The 17,927-nt window shown below is 39.5% G+C and overlaps 2 protein-coding genes across 3 annotated transcripts; both read right to left on the reverse strand.

Annotated features, from left to right (window-relative positions):
* Positions 1 to 1,024: 1,024 nt before the first annotated feature.
* LOC119741836 lies at positions 1,025 to 8,476 on the reverse strand. Its single transcript, XM_038217746.1, has 9 exons — positions 8,268 to 8,476; positions 7,299 to 7,487; positions 6,732 to 6,965; positions 5,052 to 5,276; positions 4,718 to 4,790; positions 3,957 to 4,024; positions 3,316 to 3,404; positions 2,422 to 2,490; positions 1,025 to 1,874 (listed from the first exon to the last, which is right to left on the reverse strand). The coding sequence occupies exons 1-9, from the start codon at positions 8,335 to 8,337 to the stop codon at positions 1,788 to 1,790; spliced, it is 1,104 nt and encodes a 367-aa protein (XP_038073674.1). The 5' UTR covers positions 8,338 to 8,476; the 3' UTR covers positions 1,025 to 1,787.
* Positions 8,477 to 11,094: 2,618 nt separating this feature from the next.
* LOC119741837 lies at positions 11,095 to 16,720 on the reverse strand. Of its 2 annotated transcripts, none has more exons than XM_038217748.1 (9): positions 16,589 to 16,720; positions 16,131 to 16,319; positions 15,485 to 15,709; positions 14,789 to 15,004; positions 14,410 to 14,482; positions 13,563 to 13,633; positions 13,196 to 13,284; positions 12,514 to 12,582; positions 11,095 to 11,965 (listed from the first exon to the last, which is right to left on the reverse strand). In XM_038217748.1, the coding sequence occupies exons 1-9, from the start codon at positions 16,665 to 16,667 to the stop codon at positions 11,879 to 11,881; spliced, it is 1,098 nt and encodes a 365-aa protein (XP_038073676.1). In that variant the 5' UTR covers positions 16,668 to 16,720; the 3' UTR covers positions 11,095 to 11,878. The 2 variants fall into 2 exon arrangements, with proteins under 2 accessions (XP_038073676.1, XP_038073675.1); XM_038217747.1 differs by having other exon boundaries at positions 15,485 to 15,712.
* Between the last annotated feature and the right edge of the window lie 1,207 nt (positions 16,721 to 17,927).

Below are 17,927 nucleotides of genomic sequence, written 5' to 3' on the forward strand. Positions count from 1 at the left end.
TCATTTAGCCGCAGCTGTGTCGTTTTATTTCTGAACGAAATCTAGGTATGCATAGATTACAATGTAATATCACAATAGTACAAGTATCATTTTGAAAAGTTTATATAGCAGGTCCGTACACGTGAGGGGGCATGGGGGTCGCGAGGGGGTCAAAGCCGGGGCGCTTTCCTCCGCCCTCCTGGCGTATTGCTGTTAATTTGATAGGGGAGGGCAAATGATCCCTCTGCCAACGCGCGGAAAATGATAAATTGAGAATATGTTGAAAAAGTTAATGTCCCCGCGGCGACATAGGAACTCGCAATTGTACGTGGCCCTACTAGGCTTCCGTATACATTTGCTTATTTTTCGAGTTGTTTTGTTTTCCGGTCAGCTTCTTTATAGTGTAACCCAAGGGCGGATCATAACAATGCAATTCTTTTATTTTATTTTTTATTTTTTTTTTTTTTTTTTTGGGGGGGGGGGGGGATTTGGTCCCCAGAAAAGTGGGTCCAGAAAATTACGTCGTGGGATTGGGGACCCGCTGAAGGGCCCCACAAACTGTTTGGATTCTAGACGCTCTATGGTGCGACCTAGGGCAATTTCTGACAACTTTAAAAATTTTGAGGAAAAGATGGTGGTGTACGCAGTGCCTGCCTTTACCTTGACGTCACTTAAAAAATAATAAAAATTGGGCTCGTTCCTTTGGCCCCCCATCCCACCCCCTTGGTGTAACCGCACATTCAGATGTCATAAGGTAAAGTAAACAGATGCTTATAATGGGCAAGAAATGGTTGCGAAGCGGGCGACATGTGGCGAATTCCCCCCCCCCCCCACCACCGCGGGTGAGACGAAAATGTGATGAGAGACTGAGAGAGACTTCAAGCAGAGAATGTATTAGTATTGTTGATGCCCCCGATTGAGGCTGAAGTACCCCCCCCCTCATCCACCCCCCCCCCATCCACTACACCCCCCAAAAATATTTGAATACAAGTTTAACAACAAAAATAGTAACCACCAGTGATGCAGCCAGAATCTTTGTTCTTCTCGTACTGAATGTTATTCATACAATGTAACTCGGCAAATTTAATAAGTTAGAGAAATCCAGTCGTTGCAAATACAGACGACATAAAACTTGTAATAAATATTTACAATATTTTGGAATGTTCCTCTAACATAATTACTGACATATTGACATAAAGTTTTGTTTCTTTTAGATACAAACAACTGTTTCTCGCGAATCTTTTACGAATTTTATCAATTCTTATATATTGAGATATCAAATATAGTACATCTTTTGTTCTGAAAGCTAAAGCGATATTTACAATTATATAGGACTAGGTAGCTAATGTTCAAAACAATAACCTCATTCATTAAAAAAGAAAATTCTATAAGCACCACCAACATACTTAACACTACTTGAGTACTAAGTGTATCAAAGGACCGAACAAGTTCAGTATACCACGCAATAGCAAAACCTATACAAAATAACTCTGGGGAGAATGCAAAATTACACAGGCGGTAACTTGAGGTTTACCGCAAGGTTATATGAGGTTAACAGGATTTTGTGGGTTACCTCATGGTACAAACCTGGAATTACCACTTTAACTTTGCACTTTTCCCTTTATTCAACTTGTCAAATCGATATCGAATTATATCCCAAGCGTATAGCTGCGTAGAATTCCATCATTGAGAACATTAAAAATATTTGTCTGTAAAGTACGCGTGCATTAAAACATTCTAGCTTTTTCGAGACCATGAACTATTATTTGCGTTACAACTATTTTCGTCAGCTTTACCATCACCCATTTTTAAGCCGTGGTGTACCCGTTTTCAGTCAGTGACAGTTTCTCTTCTTTCGGAGGAGACATGTAGTAAGCATTGCCGGGTTGTCGTGCCTTTAAGAATAAAACAAAAATAGTATTAGTATATATAGTCAATCGCTTTCTCCAATGAGTTCTTTCTTCCGTTACATGGAGGCCAGAAATCATGACGTTCAATTACGAACCGACCATAACGGGAAAATAAACATAACTTATGTAAAACAGAAGGCTTAAAGCAAAAATATTATTTTCCAGCCCGAATTTGAATTTGTCATCAGCCTTTCAATTTTTTTAGCCCAAACGTCATCACGACGCTGACTCAAATTTCTCTGCTCAAATAGTTTGGCAGTGAAAGTCATGGTGTCATATGAAATTTGGAATCCTATGAAATTTGGTGTCTTTCGCCTCGTCATACTCTAACCATCAAAGTCCTAATATTATCTTCACTGATGGGCATGCGCAATACATCCAATGAGTCAGAATTCCTTGGAGTCCACATTACTCACAACAACGGTGGTGTTTCATAATTGTTTCTCTTTGCAGTTTTCTTTCAGGTTTATGCAGATCAGACACCATAATAAATGACAGTTATTTTGGTGAACCAAGGATGATGGAGACTTACCATGGGAGGTTGTTGATGAATCATAATGGTCTGCTGTTTGTCTTTGCAACAACACTTCAGGCAGCAGCACTGAATTAAAAGGGAGAATCATAGATACCATTTAAAACCTAGCAGGTGGCTTGTCATTTGCTAATTTTTGAGTTCAAATTCGAAGTACAAATCCACACGTCTGTCCCGTCTTGGTTGCTACTTGTCTTCTTAAATAGCCTCATCTCAATCATTGATATATATATTGTCAGTGAGGAAAACTGATTTTAAAGTTTGATGTTGGTAGTCAGCATGTTTGTTCTTCATCCACCGTTTACTGAGATAATTTTAGACATTAATCAAAGAACATCTTAAAGACATTTTGGAGGTGTTCACAAGTCCACGTGAATGAGGGCTCGAGATCGCATCGCACCTCTTAAGAAAATGTGCTGGAATGATTCGATCAAATATTATTACTATTTGCGCAAATTTTAAATGCATTCAAATATGAAAAGAGCGTCAATGTTGAGGCCAGTCTTCTGCGCGCTTCTGGTTTGCGTACTGCGCGCACTTACGCGTTCTTAATCAGTTTTAAATGTTACGCGTGGCAACTACTTGTTTTTCAGTTCGTTCGCCACGGCCAGCTAGACAACAATTTTCTTAGCCCGTTCTCTATTGTTCTCTCTCATTTTCATTGAGTTGTTCATTTTCTAAGTTGAATCTACATGTACATCTGTGATGCCTGTTCTGAGGTATGTAATGACACCTGCAGTATGAACAATAAACCAACTGTTACTCATATAGACAGGTTTCTAGCATCGATAATTCTAGAAACTATAGGTCCGATTGAGATCGCGTTATTGGAAATCGGCGGCCTGTGGCAAAATGTGGGGAAGTAGAATTTGAACCCTACAGTCATCAACTTACCACGGATAGAGTGAAGATCACACTGATTAGCAGAGCAGTACCAGCAGCCACGCCTGCAGCAACCCAGGCTCGTGTCATGTAGAGGCCATCTGAAATGGAAACCAGCAGGGATTTTAGCGAACAACAATAACTTCAATGAATCGTCGTCTTAAAGCCATTTAGGTGGCGCTAAAAGACCAACTATATAGCCTTTTAATATTAAGATATTGAACAATAAAAGGCTATAATGCATTGGGTCAAATCTTTTGTATTTACCAAACCATATCTAAACAGTGCCTCCTATAGATCATTATCATGTTGCAGCCATCTTGATTTTTTCCCATTCAAATCAACGCTGGAAGGAAAAATAGCCTGGTTCCTTTTTACATGCCCAAGAACATTATCATCCGGTACTGTTATGGATACAGGGAACATGACTGAAATGTTGGCAGCATTATAAAGGTCAATTAATATGTCCGCACCTTATTTAAAAAGGCTCGTGCTTGTTTATATATTAATAACGACCACGAAGCTCCCACGTCGCCAATTAAAATTGTGAAATGGCTAGAGATTTGTATTTTTATTAGTGATGACTGAAAAAAAAAAGTTATCGATAAAGATATATGTTTTATATGAAGTGTTTGGAAGTCCTTACTACTTACCATACCAGTAGTCGTCGTCATTATGACCACAGACATTATAGCAGCTGGTTTGTCTGTAGTAACACTGACTGTTGGAGAGGAGTGACACAAATAAAAAAGTTGAACATATTATATGTTTTTAGCATATTGATCATATTTATCAAAGAGTAAATTCAAATCAAGTGCAGTGGCAGTCTATTTAGCAGGGTTTTAGAAAGAAAAGTGGGATATTCGAAACTTGGAATGAGCGCCGTGCATTAAAACAAGGTATCATCTTCGTCTATTCTCTCCCCCCCCCTCCTAATTCAGAAAGAAAAGCTAAGACCCCTGCAAAGAGTATTGGAAGGAATCCCTTCATATTTGTTTAGTCACCACCCCACCCCCCCCCCCCACCCCCACCCCACCCCCCAAAAAAAGTGCATACAAGAAATGGCAGCAGCAAATGTTAGAAGGTGCCGTCATGATATAAGGGGGCATATTGTACACTATTAGGTTTAGTGTGCAGGATTGTAGGATTTTATCAGCGCTCCCCAAATGGTAAGAGCCCCCCCCCCCCCACCACCACACCAATTGATTTTCGGAGGCCTAAGTGTCCTGAGAAATAAAACCCGGTGTACATTTCAGCACGCCCCCTGCAAACATTTCTAGATCCACCCCTGCTAGCCCCCATCCCCAGCCCCCCTAAAATATAGGCTCTAGAACCGCGCCTGAATTCCTTTAGCTCAAACACAACGTCTTGAATACATAATAATTTTGTACGCAATCAATACTACAACACTCACCAGAGATTACAGTCATCATAATATGCGGTGTATATCTGGCCATGTCTGTGTATCCCATATCCGTCGTCACAATCTGGAACAAGCATCAATAAGCAGCAAGGAACATTAGTTCTCATCGGATCATCTTCAGATTGTTGCAAGAGAGAATATACTCCAGGAAAGGTCAGCACTTGTGTTCACGTGATTTAAACTTTGATTTCTTTTGGTTTCACGCGTGTAGTATATAATAGCACAACAAATGGTCTTTCAAGTTTGTTTCTTAAGTTGCTTTTAACGATTCTTGACGTCATCCACTTCAATCAGGCATGTACAAAAAATGATTTATACAACTCACCGAAATTGGCTTTCATGCAAACGGGCCCGGGGTACCTGTCGTCATCTGCTTGCCGACGTTTGCGATAATCATTGCCTTCCATGATGTACTTCTCATTCATGCAGCACAGTTCACCCTCCGCGCAGTCATCATCGCTATCACAGCGGTAATTGCCGGGGAAGGTGTCCCACCATTCAAAGGATCCAGGGTACTTCTCATAGTCGCTGGGACAGGTGCCTGGACGATCTATAATAAAAAAAAAAAAGAAGTATTGTCAAAGTTTACAAATTAAAGGGAAGATACAACATTTGCAAACATCAAACAACGAAATGATCAAATTATCACAAAATACCTTACTGGGTTGTTAGGGTATGACAGTCTTAAGCATCTTGTAAATTCGTAGCTCCTGGTGGGCTGACATTTCCAAAAAAAATGTATTTTTCAACCCTGGATACTGGCCTTTTTCAAAAACTGTTCCTAGTTTTTTTATATTTAGTTATTCCGCATGTTCTTGCAATTGATTACACACCTGTGAAGGGGTACAAGCCTGCTAGACTGATTCTCTATACCTTACAATTTCCCAAAGTCTATAAATTGCTCCGTTTCATCTTAAGTGGGGTCAGGGAACCAGACTACAAGAACATGATTGGTTTTCTTGGTTTTTCTAGCATCTACAAGCCCAAAAAGTGAAACAAGTCAGTTTAACAATATTTGCTATAACATACTAATCCTCAAAATCTTTTTTTATTTCTGAAAATTGCAGAAAAATCAAATGTTGTTTATTCCCTTTTAAGCTCGGCTTAACATCAACATTGTGTTTACGTTTTGGCATAGGTCCGGAGTCGATGGAAATAGCAGGAGATTGTTAATCGTGTTGCTTGTGTACATGTAAAGCATGGAAGATAGTTGACCCCAAAACAAGCAAACTTTGTACATTAATTTTTCTTGTAGTATTTTTTGTGTGTGAGCAAATCCAGTTTATGGCGCGTCTTAATTAAGGTGTGCGCCGATGTGTGTGACGAAGATTTCATTTTAATAACATGCATTCTTTCAATTACTTCCACATTTGGATTATTAAAATAATCCTTTGATTGTTTCTGACTATATAGTCGTGTTCCCTAACGTGGCGCACTTCGAAGCTTACCCGACTTTCCTCGTGTAGCGTTGCCAAACCTCTTTGTTGACAAACCTCAAATTCATGCAGTAAAATACTAGTACTTTTACCTTATTAATGCTTGCTATTTAACTCTGTGAACAATTTCGGTTTCATAAAATTTAATCCGAAACTCAAAACGGTGGCGTCCGGAAATTGGGCACAAATTGGCGGAGTGTTCCCTAACGTGGAGCACTTGAATAAATCTTGGAAAATTCCAAATTAACATTTAAGAATTTCTGTGAACTTGATAAATTCTGATAAATAATTATTATCTCTACTTACATACCCAGCCAGATGTTTGTCAGAAAATTATTTTCTTATTTTTCGGGGTATTTTCAAAGGGTTCACTTTGCACTTGAAAATAAAATCGGAAAATAACGCCAAAATAATTTTTTCTTCTAACTTTGTTACAGGTAAATAAACGTGCGCCACGTTGGGGGCGCGCCACGTTAGGGTACATCAACAATACTTCAATCAAACTTTGGGTTGACTCTTTCCAGTCGTAATTGCAGTAACATCCAAGAGTGGTACATGTATAGACTCACAGTGAGGTTTGCTTGACGGCTTGAATGACGGAGACACCGGTCGCATGGTGGTCTTGGTGGAAGTACTGTTGGAGTCCGGGTATCTGCAGACCGAAGGGCATTGGTCGTAGCTGGACCTACTGCAGCACTTCATGTCTCCGTAACAATCGCCGTCATGGGAACAGGTTTGTCCTCTAGGGCAGCGACTTTCAAAAGTGAACCTAGGTCCGGGACAGTGGCCGGGCTTAACGACTTCTGGAGGTAAGAAAAATATCAATTTCGAGGGAAAAAATTACAAACGTACACATTTGCTGGCGAAAAGGCACTTTTCCTCGCTTTCAACCACTGTGAACACACCCGGGGCTGTTTTTATTATTAAACACAACCATTTTAAATCGCATAAACTATCGGTTAAGCAAACCATTATATAGCCGCCGGTCAAAATGTCCCGAAATGTATAATACCTTTCTATAGTGGCTGGTTCGCAACTGAGTTTTCTCTCAACGCGATGTTTTTACTGCATTTATAGTCTGCTCTATAAATTGGGAGCCTGCTTTCAACTTCCTTGAGTTGTGATCAGTGGCTTACTATTTGCCGTGGTTGTCCGCATGGTGCTAGTCACGTTTGGCAGGGGTTCTGTACACCTGTACGCCCCGTCGGGACGCTGACAGCATTTATGATCGTAGCTGCACTCCGAGTCGGACAGACAGTCGAAACTCACGTTGAAACTGTGGGTACTATTCAGTACAACTTCAGGGCATAGCCCCTCTTTACGAACTGTGGTTCAGATGAAAAAAAAAGACCTTCTTTTTTCTTCAAATTTTACAACTTTATGGTTAAAAAGATATTCAGGTGTTCTATCTTGTGCTGAAAAATACAATAAAGCGTGGTTAAGATTGTTACACTTAATGGCGAAAGTAGGCCTACATGACATGAACTATCGGTTCGAGTCTTTACATCAAGGCGGGACAACTTACAAAAGGTTCTCACTGCATGCCGGATTGCATGACAAACCAACCAAGCAATGTATACACCCATACATCATTATTATAGTTCCTTGCTCGCAATCAACCGCTCTCTTATAATATTGGGAATTGGGATAGATTGGACACTCACTAATTACTGAACCTGACCAGCTTTTTAGAAAGTTTTTGTTTAAACTGCTATTTCGATTTCCAAATTGAGAAAATTCACTTAATCCGACAATTATTATGTATCAGATCATGAAAGTGAATTCCATTTAGTCGAATAGATTGAGTTTCTGCTCAAATCTGTTTCTAATAACTCTTTCAATCTAACATTAGCCCTTCAGGGTTTTTTCCACTCATTTGGAAATAATAAGAGAAAGGAAATGAAGTCTTGTGGTATTCCTGGTGATGACCGCGGATATAATCAACATAGCCTACTTCATCTTGTTTAGGATCAACAGAGACGTGAAAATAGCAGCAAAACTTATTATTTAATGTAAAAAAGAACAGTGCTTGAATCTCGGTTATTGTTAAACAATCATGACAAAATTAATATTACAATCAGTACTGAAACAAAATGTATACTTACAATCATCTTGCGCATGTACAGCACACACAGCAACAACTACCACAACAAGCATCAGCTCAATTTTCGCCATTTTAAGGTTTTGTTGCGTTAATGGTGATTCTGACGGTGATATTTCCCAGAATGGTTGCGACTACAATATATACCTGACCGCGCTGTATTTTTCCCTTTTATACCGGCCCCAGAAAAGGTGAATACGTATACTTAAGGACGACATACGCCACAAAAGACAAATGAGCACTATTTCAACCTTTGAACGTGGTTACGCGTGTTTAATTTATACAAACACCTGGCTAGTGCACGGTCACCGCTTTACTGACAAGACCGAGCTCTCCCATTGGGGAACGCTTACGTCATTACAATTATTACAATGAACTTAACCTCTGTCCTTTATTGACGTGGTGACAGGCAGTGCCGGGTATCATTGTCGTCTATTCATTGGCTGGCAATGACATCAACTTGGGACTTTTAGTTAAACATTAATCGTGGACAAAAGCAAAATCATTACGAATACGCGTGTTGCTATAAATACAAACATATTATGGCCTAGTATTCCAAGCATCCGAGAGTCCTGCATTTTGTTTGTTGTAACATGACACTGTATTAGACTCTCAGTATCAAGTGGAATATTTCTCTTTTTGTTTTCTCAGGAGAAAGTAGGATGGGACCAGCACTTACTCAACAGGGAGTCTTGATGACAGCCGTTTTTTTTTAAACCGAAAGGAGATCTTTGAAACAGACATCATCATTTAATTAACGAAACAACACATTTACATAATTGAAATATACATTTTAATCGCTCGTCATAAAAACAAAGTATAATTTTTACAAAATATTTAGAACAATTTTACCTAACTGTTTTTACAAAAGATAGTAAATTTATTTACAATTTTCCAAGTAAAATGTTTCCAAATATTTGTCAAAAACTTTACCCGTCACCTGTTGTGTATAAAGTTGTACATAACTCTTAAAAGGTTCGGCACAATGCAAACGTGTAACACTTTACAATCTTTAATGTAATGTTTACTAGCTGTAGCTTTTTTAAACGGCAAAAAAGAAAATGAAGAAGGAGGGGAAGGGGGAAGAAGAAAAACTGGAGAATGTAAATAAAAAAATATTCATCAGATGGAATTTGCGTATTATTGCGTATTAAATGTTCAATTTAATATTAATAATAAACCTGTGAACCTCCGTTTGAAACCGTCAGGAAGAAAGCGTGTCAGATAACCGATGTACCACAGGCCACAACAATCACTCATTTAGCCGCAGCTGTGTCGTTTTATTTTTTAACGAAATCTAGGTAAAAATAGGTTATAATGTAATATCACAATAGTACAAGTATCATTTTGAAAAGTTTATATAGCAGGTCCGTACACGTGAGGGAGCATGGGGGTCGTGAGGGGGTCAAGGCCGGGGCGCTTTCCTCCGCCCTCCTGGCGTATTGCTGTTAATTTGATGGGGGAGGGCAAATGTTCCCTCTACCAACGCGCGGAAAATGATAAATTAAGAATACGTTGAAAAAGTTAATGTCCCCGCGGCGACATAGGAACTCGCAATTGTTCGTGGCCCTACTAGGCTTCCGTATACATTTGCTTATTTTTCGAGTTGTTTTGTTTTCCGGTCAGCTATATTCTTTATAGTGTAACCCACAGGCGGATTGTAAGAATGCAATTCAGAAACTGTTTTACATTTTAAATCTTTGCAGCCCTGTTCAGTGTATTTTTTTATCTCTAATTCCTAAATTTCATATTCCTGACTTATTTGGTTGTTGAGTTACTTCAAGTTTTTCATTTTTCAAACGCATGTAAAAAACAATATAAACACATAGACATTCTGGGAAGGTTTCAAACCACCACGATACTGTGGATGTTGTGTGACATACAGTGCCACACTCTCCACAGACCTTGCACACAACCGCTATGTAGCCTTGACACTGCATACTTTTGGTCTGTTATGGCAGCAGTGCCACCTGTGTAATGTGTTCAGCCAGATACTCCACCGTGGATTAAAGAGTACGGAGGCCAATAAATAACACTATTGCTGTGGTGAATTTTTGAGTGTTTTTATGGATTAATCTACGGGCATTAACTACTGTTTCATGTGTTGTCTTTACGGCTATTTTTTGTAATATATCGGCGGTCTTATTGTCAAATATTCAAAGTTTTTTCTCTTACATTCTTTTGCCGATCTCAGCCACATCTAGCGCAGCTTGTGGTCAGTGCGAGTCAGGATTCAAACAAACCGATAAAACGGCAATTTAGGCTGATATCCGTGCTTCGGGAAGCACATTAGCTCTAGTTATTTATTTATTAATTTTTTTGGGGGGGGGGGGGTTGGGGACTTTGGTCCCCAGAAAAGTGGGTTTAGAAAATTACGGCGTGGGATTGGGGACCCGCTGAAGGGCCCCACAAACTGTACGCTGTGCCTGCATTTACTGCGACGTCATTTCAAAAAAATAATAAAAATTGGGTTCGTTTGGGAGGGCCATGGCTGCCTTTTGCCCCCATCCCACCCCCTTGGTGTAACCGCACATTCAGATGTCATAAGGTAAAGTTAACAGATGTTTATAATGGGCCATAAATGGTTGCGAAGCGGGCGGCATGCGGCGAATTCCCATCCCCCCCCCCCCCCACCACCGCGTAGCGGGTGAGACGAAACCTCGTTAAATGTGATGAGAGACTTCAGGCAGAGAAGAATGTATTAGTATTTTTGATGCCCCCGATTAAGGCTGAAGTACCCCCCATCCACCCCCCCTCCCCAATCCACTACCCCCATAAAAATTTGAATACAAGTAACAACAAAATAGTAGCCACCAGTGATGCAGCCAGAATCTTTGTTCTTCTCGTTCTGAATGTTATTCGTACAATGTAACTCGGCAAATTTAATAAGTTAGAAAATCCAGTCGTTGCAAATACAGACGACATTAGACTTGTAATAAATATTGACAATATTTTGGAATGTTCCTCCAACATACTTACTGACATATTGACACAAAGTTTTGTTTCTTTGAGATACAAACAACTGTTTCTCGAGAATCTTTTACGAATTTTGTCAATTCTTAAATATTGGGATATCAAATATAGTACACATCTTTTGTCCTGAAAGCTAACTGAAAGTGATATTTACAATTATATAGGACTAGGTAGCTGATGTACAAAATAATAACCTCATTCATTCAAAATAGAAAATTCCATAAGCACCACCAACATACTTAACACTACTCGAGTATTAAGTGTACCAAAGGACCAAACAAGTTTACTGTGTACCACGCAAGAGCAAAACTCTGTACAAAATAACTCAGGGGAGAATGCAAAATTAAACAGGCGGTAACTTGAGGTTCACCACAAGGTTATGAGGTTAAGGTTATGTGTTACCTCAGGGTAAAACCTGGAGTTACCACTTGTATATCTTTTGCATTTTCCCCTTCATTCAACTTGTCAAATCGATACGAATTATATCCCAAACGGAGTTGCGTAAAATATCATCATTGAGAACATTGAAAAAATATTTATCTGTATAGTAAAGCGTGCAGTAAACCATTCTAGCTGTTTCGAGACCATGAACTATTATTTGCGTTACAACTATTTTCATCAGCTTTTGCCATCACCCAATTTTTAAGCCGTGGTGTAACCGTTTTCAGTCAGTGAAAGTTTCTCTTCTTTCGGTGGAGACATGTAGTAAGCATTGCCGGGTTGTTGTGCCTTTAAGAATAAAACAAAAGTAGTATTAGTATATATAGTGAATCGCTTTCTCCAATGAGTTCTTTCTTCCGTTTCATGGAGGCCAGAAATCATGACGTTCAGTAACGAACCGACCATAACGGGGAAAAAAATAACTTATGTAAAACAGAAAGCTTGAAGCAAACATGTTGTTTTCCAGCCCGAATTTGAATTTGTCATCAGCCTTTCCAAATTTTTTTTGGCCAAAACGTCATCACGACGCTGACTCAAATTTCTCTGCTCAAATAGTTTGGCAGTGAAAGTCATGGTGTCATATGAAATTTGGAATCCTATGAAATTTGGCGTCTTTCACCTCGTCATACTCTAACCATCAAAGTCCTAATATTATCTTCACTGATGGGCATGCGCAATACATCCAATGAGTCTGAATTCCTTGGAGTCCACATTACTCACGACAACGGTGGTGTTTCATAATTGTTTCTCTTAGCAGTTTTCTTTCAGGTTTACGCAAATCAGACACCATAACAAATGACAGTTATTTTGGTGAACCAAGGATGATGGAGACTTACCATGGGAGGTTGTTGATGAATCATAATGGTCTGCTGTTTGTCTTTGCAACAACACTTCAGGCAGCAGCACTGAATTAAAAGGGAGAATCATAGATACCATTTAAAACCTAGCAGGTGGCTTGTCATTTGTTAATTTGTGAGTTCAAATTCGAAGTACAAATCCACACGAATTGTCTGTCCAGGGTTGGTTGCTACTTGCCCTCTTAAATATAGCCTCATCTCAATCATTGATATATATTGTCAGTGAGGAAAACTGATTTTAAAGTTTGATGTTGGTAGTCAGCATGTTTGTTCTTCATCTTCCGTTTACTGAGATAATTTGAGACATCAATCAAAGAACATCTTGAAGACATTTTGGAGGTGTTCACAAGTCCACGTGAATCAGGGCTCGACATCGCATCGCACCTCTTAAGAAAATGTGCTGGAATGATTCGATCAAAAATTATTACTATTTGCGCTATTTTTAAAATCTTTCAAATATGAAAAGAGCGCAAATAGTAATAATATTTGATCGAATCATTCCAGCACATTTTCTTAAGAGGTGCGATGCGATGTGCTGGAATGATTCGATCAAATAGTATTACTATTTGCGCTATTTTCATATTTGAAAGATTTTAAAAATAGCGCAAATAGTAATAATATTTAAAATCTTTCAAATATGAAAAGAGCGCCCTCAACTTACCACGGATAGAGTGAAGATCACACTGATTAGCAGAGCAGTACCAGCGGCCACGCATGCAGTAAACCAGGCTCGTGTCATGTAGAGGTCATCTGAAATGGAAACCAGCAGGGATTTTAGCGAATAACAATAACTTCAATGAATCGTCATCTTAAAGCCATTTAGGTGGTGCTAAAAGACCAAATATAGCCTTTTAATATTAAGGTATTGACACAATAAAAGGCTATAATGGTTTGGGTCAAAACTTTTGCATTAGTTACCATATCCAAACAGCTCCACCTATGTGTATGCGCCTTATTTCAAAAGGCTCAAGTGTTCGAAAGTTATCTCTATTTTTGTTTTCAAAGAGTTGGAAGTCCTTACTACTTACCATACCAGTAGTCGTCGTCATTATCATGACCACAGACGTTATAGCAGTTGGTTTGTCCGTAGTAACACTGACTGTTAGGGAGGAGTGATACAAATAAAAAAAGTTGAACATATCACATTTTTTAGCATATTAATCATAATATCAAAAAGTAAATTGAAACCAATCGCACAAAGCTGTCTATTTAGGGTTTTAGAAGAAAAGTAGGGATATTCGAAACTGGGAATGAGCGCCGTGCATTAAAACAAGGTATCATTTTCGTCTTTTCTCTTTTCCCCTCCTAATTCAGAAAGAAAATCTAACAGCTATGAGAGCACGTGCAAAGGGTATTGAAAATGAATCCGTTCAGGTGCGGTTCCACCGGAGGGGGCTGGGCCCCCCCCCCCAAAAAAAGTTTACCCCCCCCCCCAAGAAAAAAATCCATACAAAAATGGCAGTAGCAAATGTTAGAAGGTGCCGTCGTGATAAGGGGGCATTTGTACACTATTAGATAATTATAGTGTGCATGACTGTAGGATTTTATCAGCGCTTTTCATTGAAAATATGGTACAGCACCCCCCCCCCCCATTGATTTTCAGAGGCCTAAGTGTCCTGAGAAAAAAATCTACATTTCAGCACGCCCCTGCATGCAAACATTTCTCGATCCACCCCTTGTAGCCCCCCCCCCCCCGCTTCAAATATAGGCTCTAGAACCGTGCCTGAATCCCTTTAGGTTAGTTTATCAAACACAACGTCTTGAATACATACAGAAAGGAGAAACACTTCTCGAAATTCTTCGACAATCTCAATGATATTGTTTCATGTCTTATTATTGAATAGTTTTATACGCAATCAATACTACAACACTCACCAGAGATTACAGTAATCATAATATGCGGTGTATATCTGGCCATGTTTGTGTATCCCATCTCCATCGTCACAATCTGTAACAAGCATCAATAAGCAGCATTTAGTGGATTGTTATCCCCCTAGCTCGAAGGAACATTGTTCTCATCGGATCATCTTCAGATTGTTGCAAAAAGAGAATATACTCCAGGAAAGTTCAGCACTTGTGTTCACCTGATTGTTTCGGTTTTACCTAGGTAGTGCAATAAAATAGCTCAACCAATGGTCACACTGGCATATTTTAGTTGTAATGGAAGTAATGTCTTTCAAGTTTATTTCTAAAGTTGCTTTAAACGATTCTTGCCGTCATCAGGCATGTACAAAAAATGATTTATACAACTCACCAAAGTTAGCTTTCATGCAGACGGGGCACCTGTAACCGTCCGCTTGCGGACGTTCGCGATAATCATCGTCTTCCCATTTGTATTCGTCAACACAGCACAGTTCACCCTCTGCGCAGTCATCGGTGCTATTACAGTGGTTTTTGCAGGTGATATCGTACCAGTCATAGTCTTCAAAGTACTTCTCATAGTTGCTGGGACAAGTGCCTGGTTGATCGCCTATAATAAAAAAAATGTTAAAGTTACAAGCTATACTCGGCACGTATCCTCAACCTTTGTGTTTACGTTTTGGCCTAGGTCTGGAGTCGCTGGAAATAGCAGGAGGTTGTTATCATGTGGATTGTGTACATAAAGCATGGAAGATACTCGACGGAAAAAAACCACGCCAACTTTTTTCAATTGTTTTTTTTTTTTTTACATGATCGATTGGGACCTATCATACAATAATCAACGGTTAACGTAGTCACTAACGAATAACGTGTCACCAACCGATAATGTATCACCAACCGATAATGTCAAACAAATTGACCGATGTATCACTAGTCGATAGTGTAACAAAAAAAAGTACCGATAATGTAGTAAAATGAACTACACTATCAGTCAATAGTTGTTACATTACTGGTCCGAACCGATTAAATAACCGATAGCGTAGTAAATGTTACAACAAATATCAGTCAATTTAGGTCAGTATAGACTCACGGTGAGGTTTGCTTGACGGCTTGAATGACGGAGACACCGGTCGCATGGTGCTCATGGTGGTGTTGGAGTCCGGGTATCTGCAGACCGAAGGGCATTCGTCGTCGCTGGACCTACGGCAGCACTTCCTGTTCCCGTAACAATCCCCATCATGGGAACAGGTTTGTCCGCCAGGGCAGCGTCTTCCAAAAAGGTGTATAGGTCTGGGACATTGACCGGGCTTAACGACTTCTAGAGGTAAAAAGAAAACAATTTGGAGGGAGAAAATTACAAACTTACACATTTGCTAGCAAGAATGAGCCCATGCTGGCCCGAATTAAACTTTTCCCCATTTCCACCACTGTGAACACATTCATTTGCTAAGCGCAGAAAATATCTGTCGAACAAACCACAAAACAGCCGTCGGCCAAAAGTTTACGAATTGCCTTTGGCTTGTTCTCAATCAATCAATCAATCAATCAATTGAAATCCTTAATTTTTCCCAACATGTACATATAATTATTTAACATTTGAATTATGGTGTATGGATGAGTTGTCAACTAAGTTTCCCTCAGCACGATCCTTTTCCAATTCCACGGAATACTGCAAAGTGTGCTCCATAACTTGGGAGCCTGCTTTTATTTTTCTGAATTTGAGATGGAATACTTACTATTTGCCGTGGTTGTCCGCATGGTGCTAGTCACGTTTGGCAGGGGTTCTGTACATCTGTAAGCCCCATCGGGACGCTGACAGCATTTATGATCGTAGCTGCACTCCGAATCGGACAGACAGTCGAAACTCACGTTGAAATTGTGGGTACTATTCAGTGCAAATTCAGGGCATATTCCCTCTTTACGTACTGTGGAATGAAAATGGGACAACTTTTTTTTTTAATGTCTTCAAATATCACAACTTTTTGGCTACACAGGCATAAAAATACTACTCCGCAAGAAAACATTCAGGTGTTCTTTTTTTTCTTGATATGTTAGAGCGATTAAGATTGATACATACTAAATAGCAATGGTAGAAAAACATATGTATTAAAACAGTGCTCGAATCTCAGTCATTTTTAAATAATCATGAAAAGAATAATGTAACAATCATTACTGAAACAAAATGTGTACTTACAAGCATCTTGCGCATGTACAGAACACACAACAGCAACAACCACAACAAGCATCAGCTCAATTTTCCCCATTTTATTCATTAATTTGTGTGTGTGTGTCAATGGTGATTCTGATGGTGATTTTCCCCAGTGCGGTTACGACTACAAAATAAACCTGACCGCGCGCAACATTCCCCTTTTATACCGACCCCAGAAAAGGTGACGTAACGAAGGACGTACGCCACAACTAAAAAAAGACACATCCACAAAGAGCACTATTTCAACCTTACTGGCTAGTGGATACGCGTATATTATTTTGTACGGTGTGCTGACAGACCGAACTCTCCCATTGGTTGACGCTTACGTCATTACAATTATTACAATGAACTTAACCTCTGTCCTTTGATGACGCAGTGACAGGCAGTGCCGGGTATAACTGCCGTCTGTTCATTGGCTGCCAATGACATCAACTTGGGACTTTAAGTTAAATATGGATCGTGGACAAAAGCAAATGCATTACGAATACGCCTGATGCTAATTACATATAGATAACCAAGAATCAAAATGAGTAAACAATGACAGATGGGCAAAAGGTTTTTTTTTTACCGTCCAAAAGTAGAATATCATTATATCCTACTTATATAATAATATCGGAGTCTTATATAGCGCACGTACCTACCAACTATTATAGGTACTTAAGGCGCTGGAGATAATATGTCTATTATTAAAGAAAGGTAAATAAAGTTTATGAGAAATGTGAGACCCATTAGGTAGCACCTTGTAATGGTTTACAAGATGCTGCGGCGCATATTGCAACCACTGCCAGAAACACCGGGGCAAACCCCTTCTCTTAGCGATAAGTGTTACTGGGTTCTTTAACGTGCATTACACAACATACGGGACTTACTGCTTTACGTCCCATCCGAAGGAAGAAGCAATAATGGTAAAGTGCTTTGTTCAAGAACACAAGAATCATGTTCCCACGGTCAGGATTCGAACCCATGTACCACGGCACATGAGTCGAACACCCCACCACCACTTACAAATGCAGTTAAGATTATGTATTAAACTTTCTCAAAAATGGGCGCCAAAAAAATGATAAACAAGGAGCTGATTCCATAAAAGAGGAGATATAGAAATTGAACAGGTCTGTCCCTGTACATGAATAGAGCTGTAAGAAAATCACAAAGAGCTACCGACTTGTTTGGGAAACAGCAATTTGTACATCCTTATAAATTATTAAATCGGTTTATCTAACATTGCGCGTCAGACGGATACCCTATTATATTATGCCTGGCAACAATGAATAAATGCGTGTGATGCTGGACTCACCCTACCCATCATGCTCACATGACGACAGGT

The sequence above is a fragment of the Patiria miniata genome, unplaced genomic scaffold (genome assembly GCF_015706575.1).
Source record: "Patiria miniata isolate m_02_andy unplaced genomic scaffold, ASM1570657v1 HiC_scaffold_5, whole genome shotgun sequence".
In the NCBI taxonomy this organism is placed as follows: Eukaryota; Metazoa; Echinodermata; class Asteroidea; order Valvatida; family Asterinidae; genus Patiria; species Patiria miniata.

Coding starts and splice junctions, on each gene's coding strand:
- LOC119741836 (XM_038217746.1), bottom strand. CDS start 8,337: ATGGCGAAAATTGAGCTGATGCTTGTTGTGGTAGTTGTTGCTGTGTGT. Junction 4,025..4,717: donor TATGATGACTGTAATCTCTG/GTGAGTGTTGTA, acceptor CCTCTCCAACAG/TCAGTGTTACTACAGACAAA. Junction 3,405..3,956: donor TGACGACGACTACTGGTATG/GTAAGTAGTAAG, acceptor TTTCCATTTCAG/ATGGCCTCTACATGACACGA.
- LOC119741837 (XM_038217747.1), bottom strand. CDS start 16,667: ATGAATAAAATGGGGAAAATTGAGCTGATGCTTGTTGTGGTTGTTGCT. Junction 13,634..14,409: donor TATGATTACTGTAATCTCTG/GTGAGTGTTGTA, acceptor CCTCCCTAACAG/TCAGTGTTACTACGGACAAA. Junction 11,966..12,513: donor TTCATCAACAACCTCCCATG/GTAAGTCTCCAT, acceptor TTATTCTTAAAG/GCACAACAACCCGGCAATGC.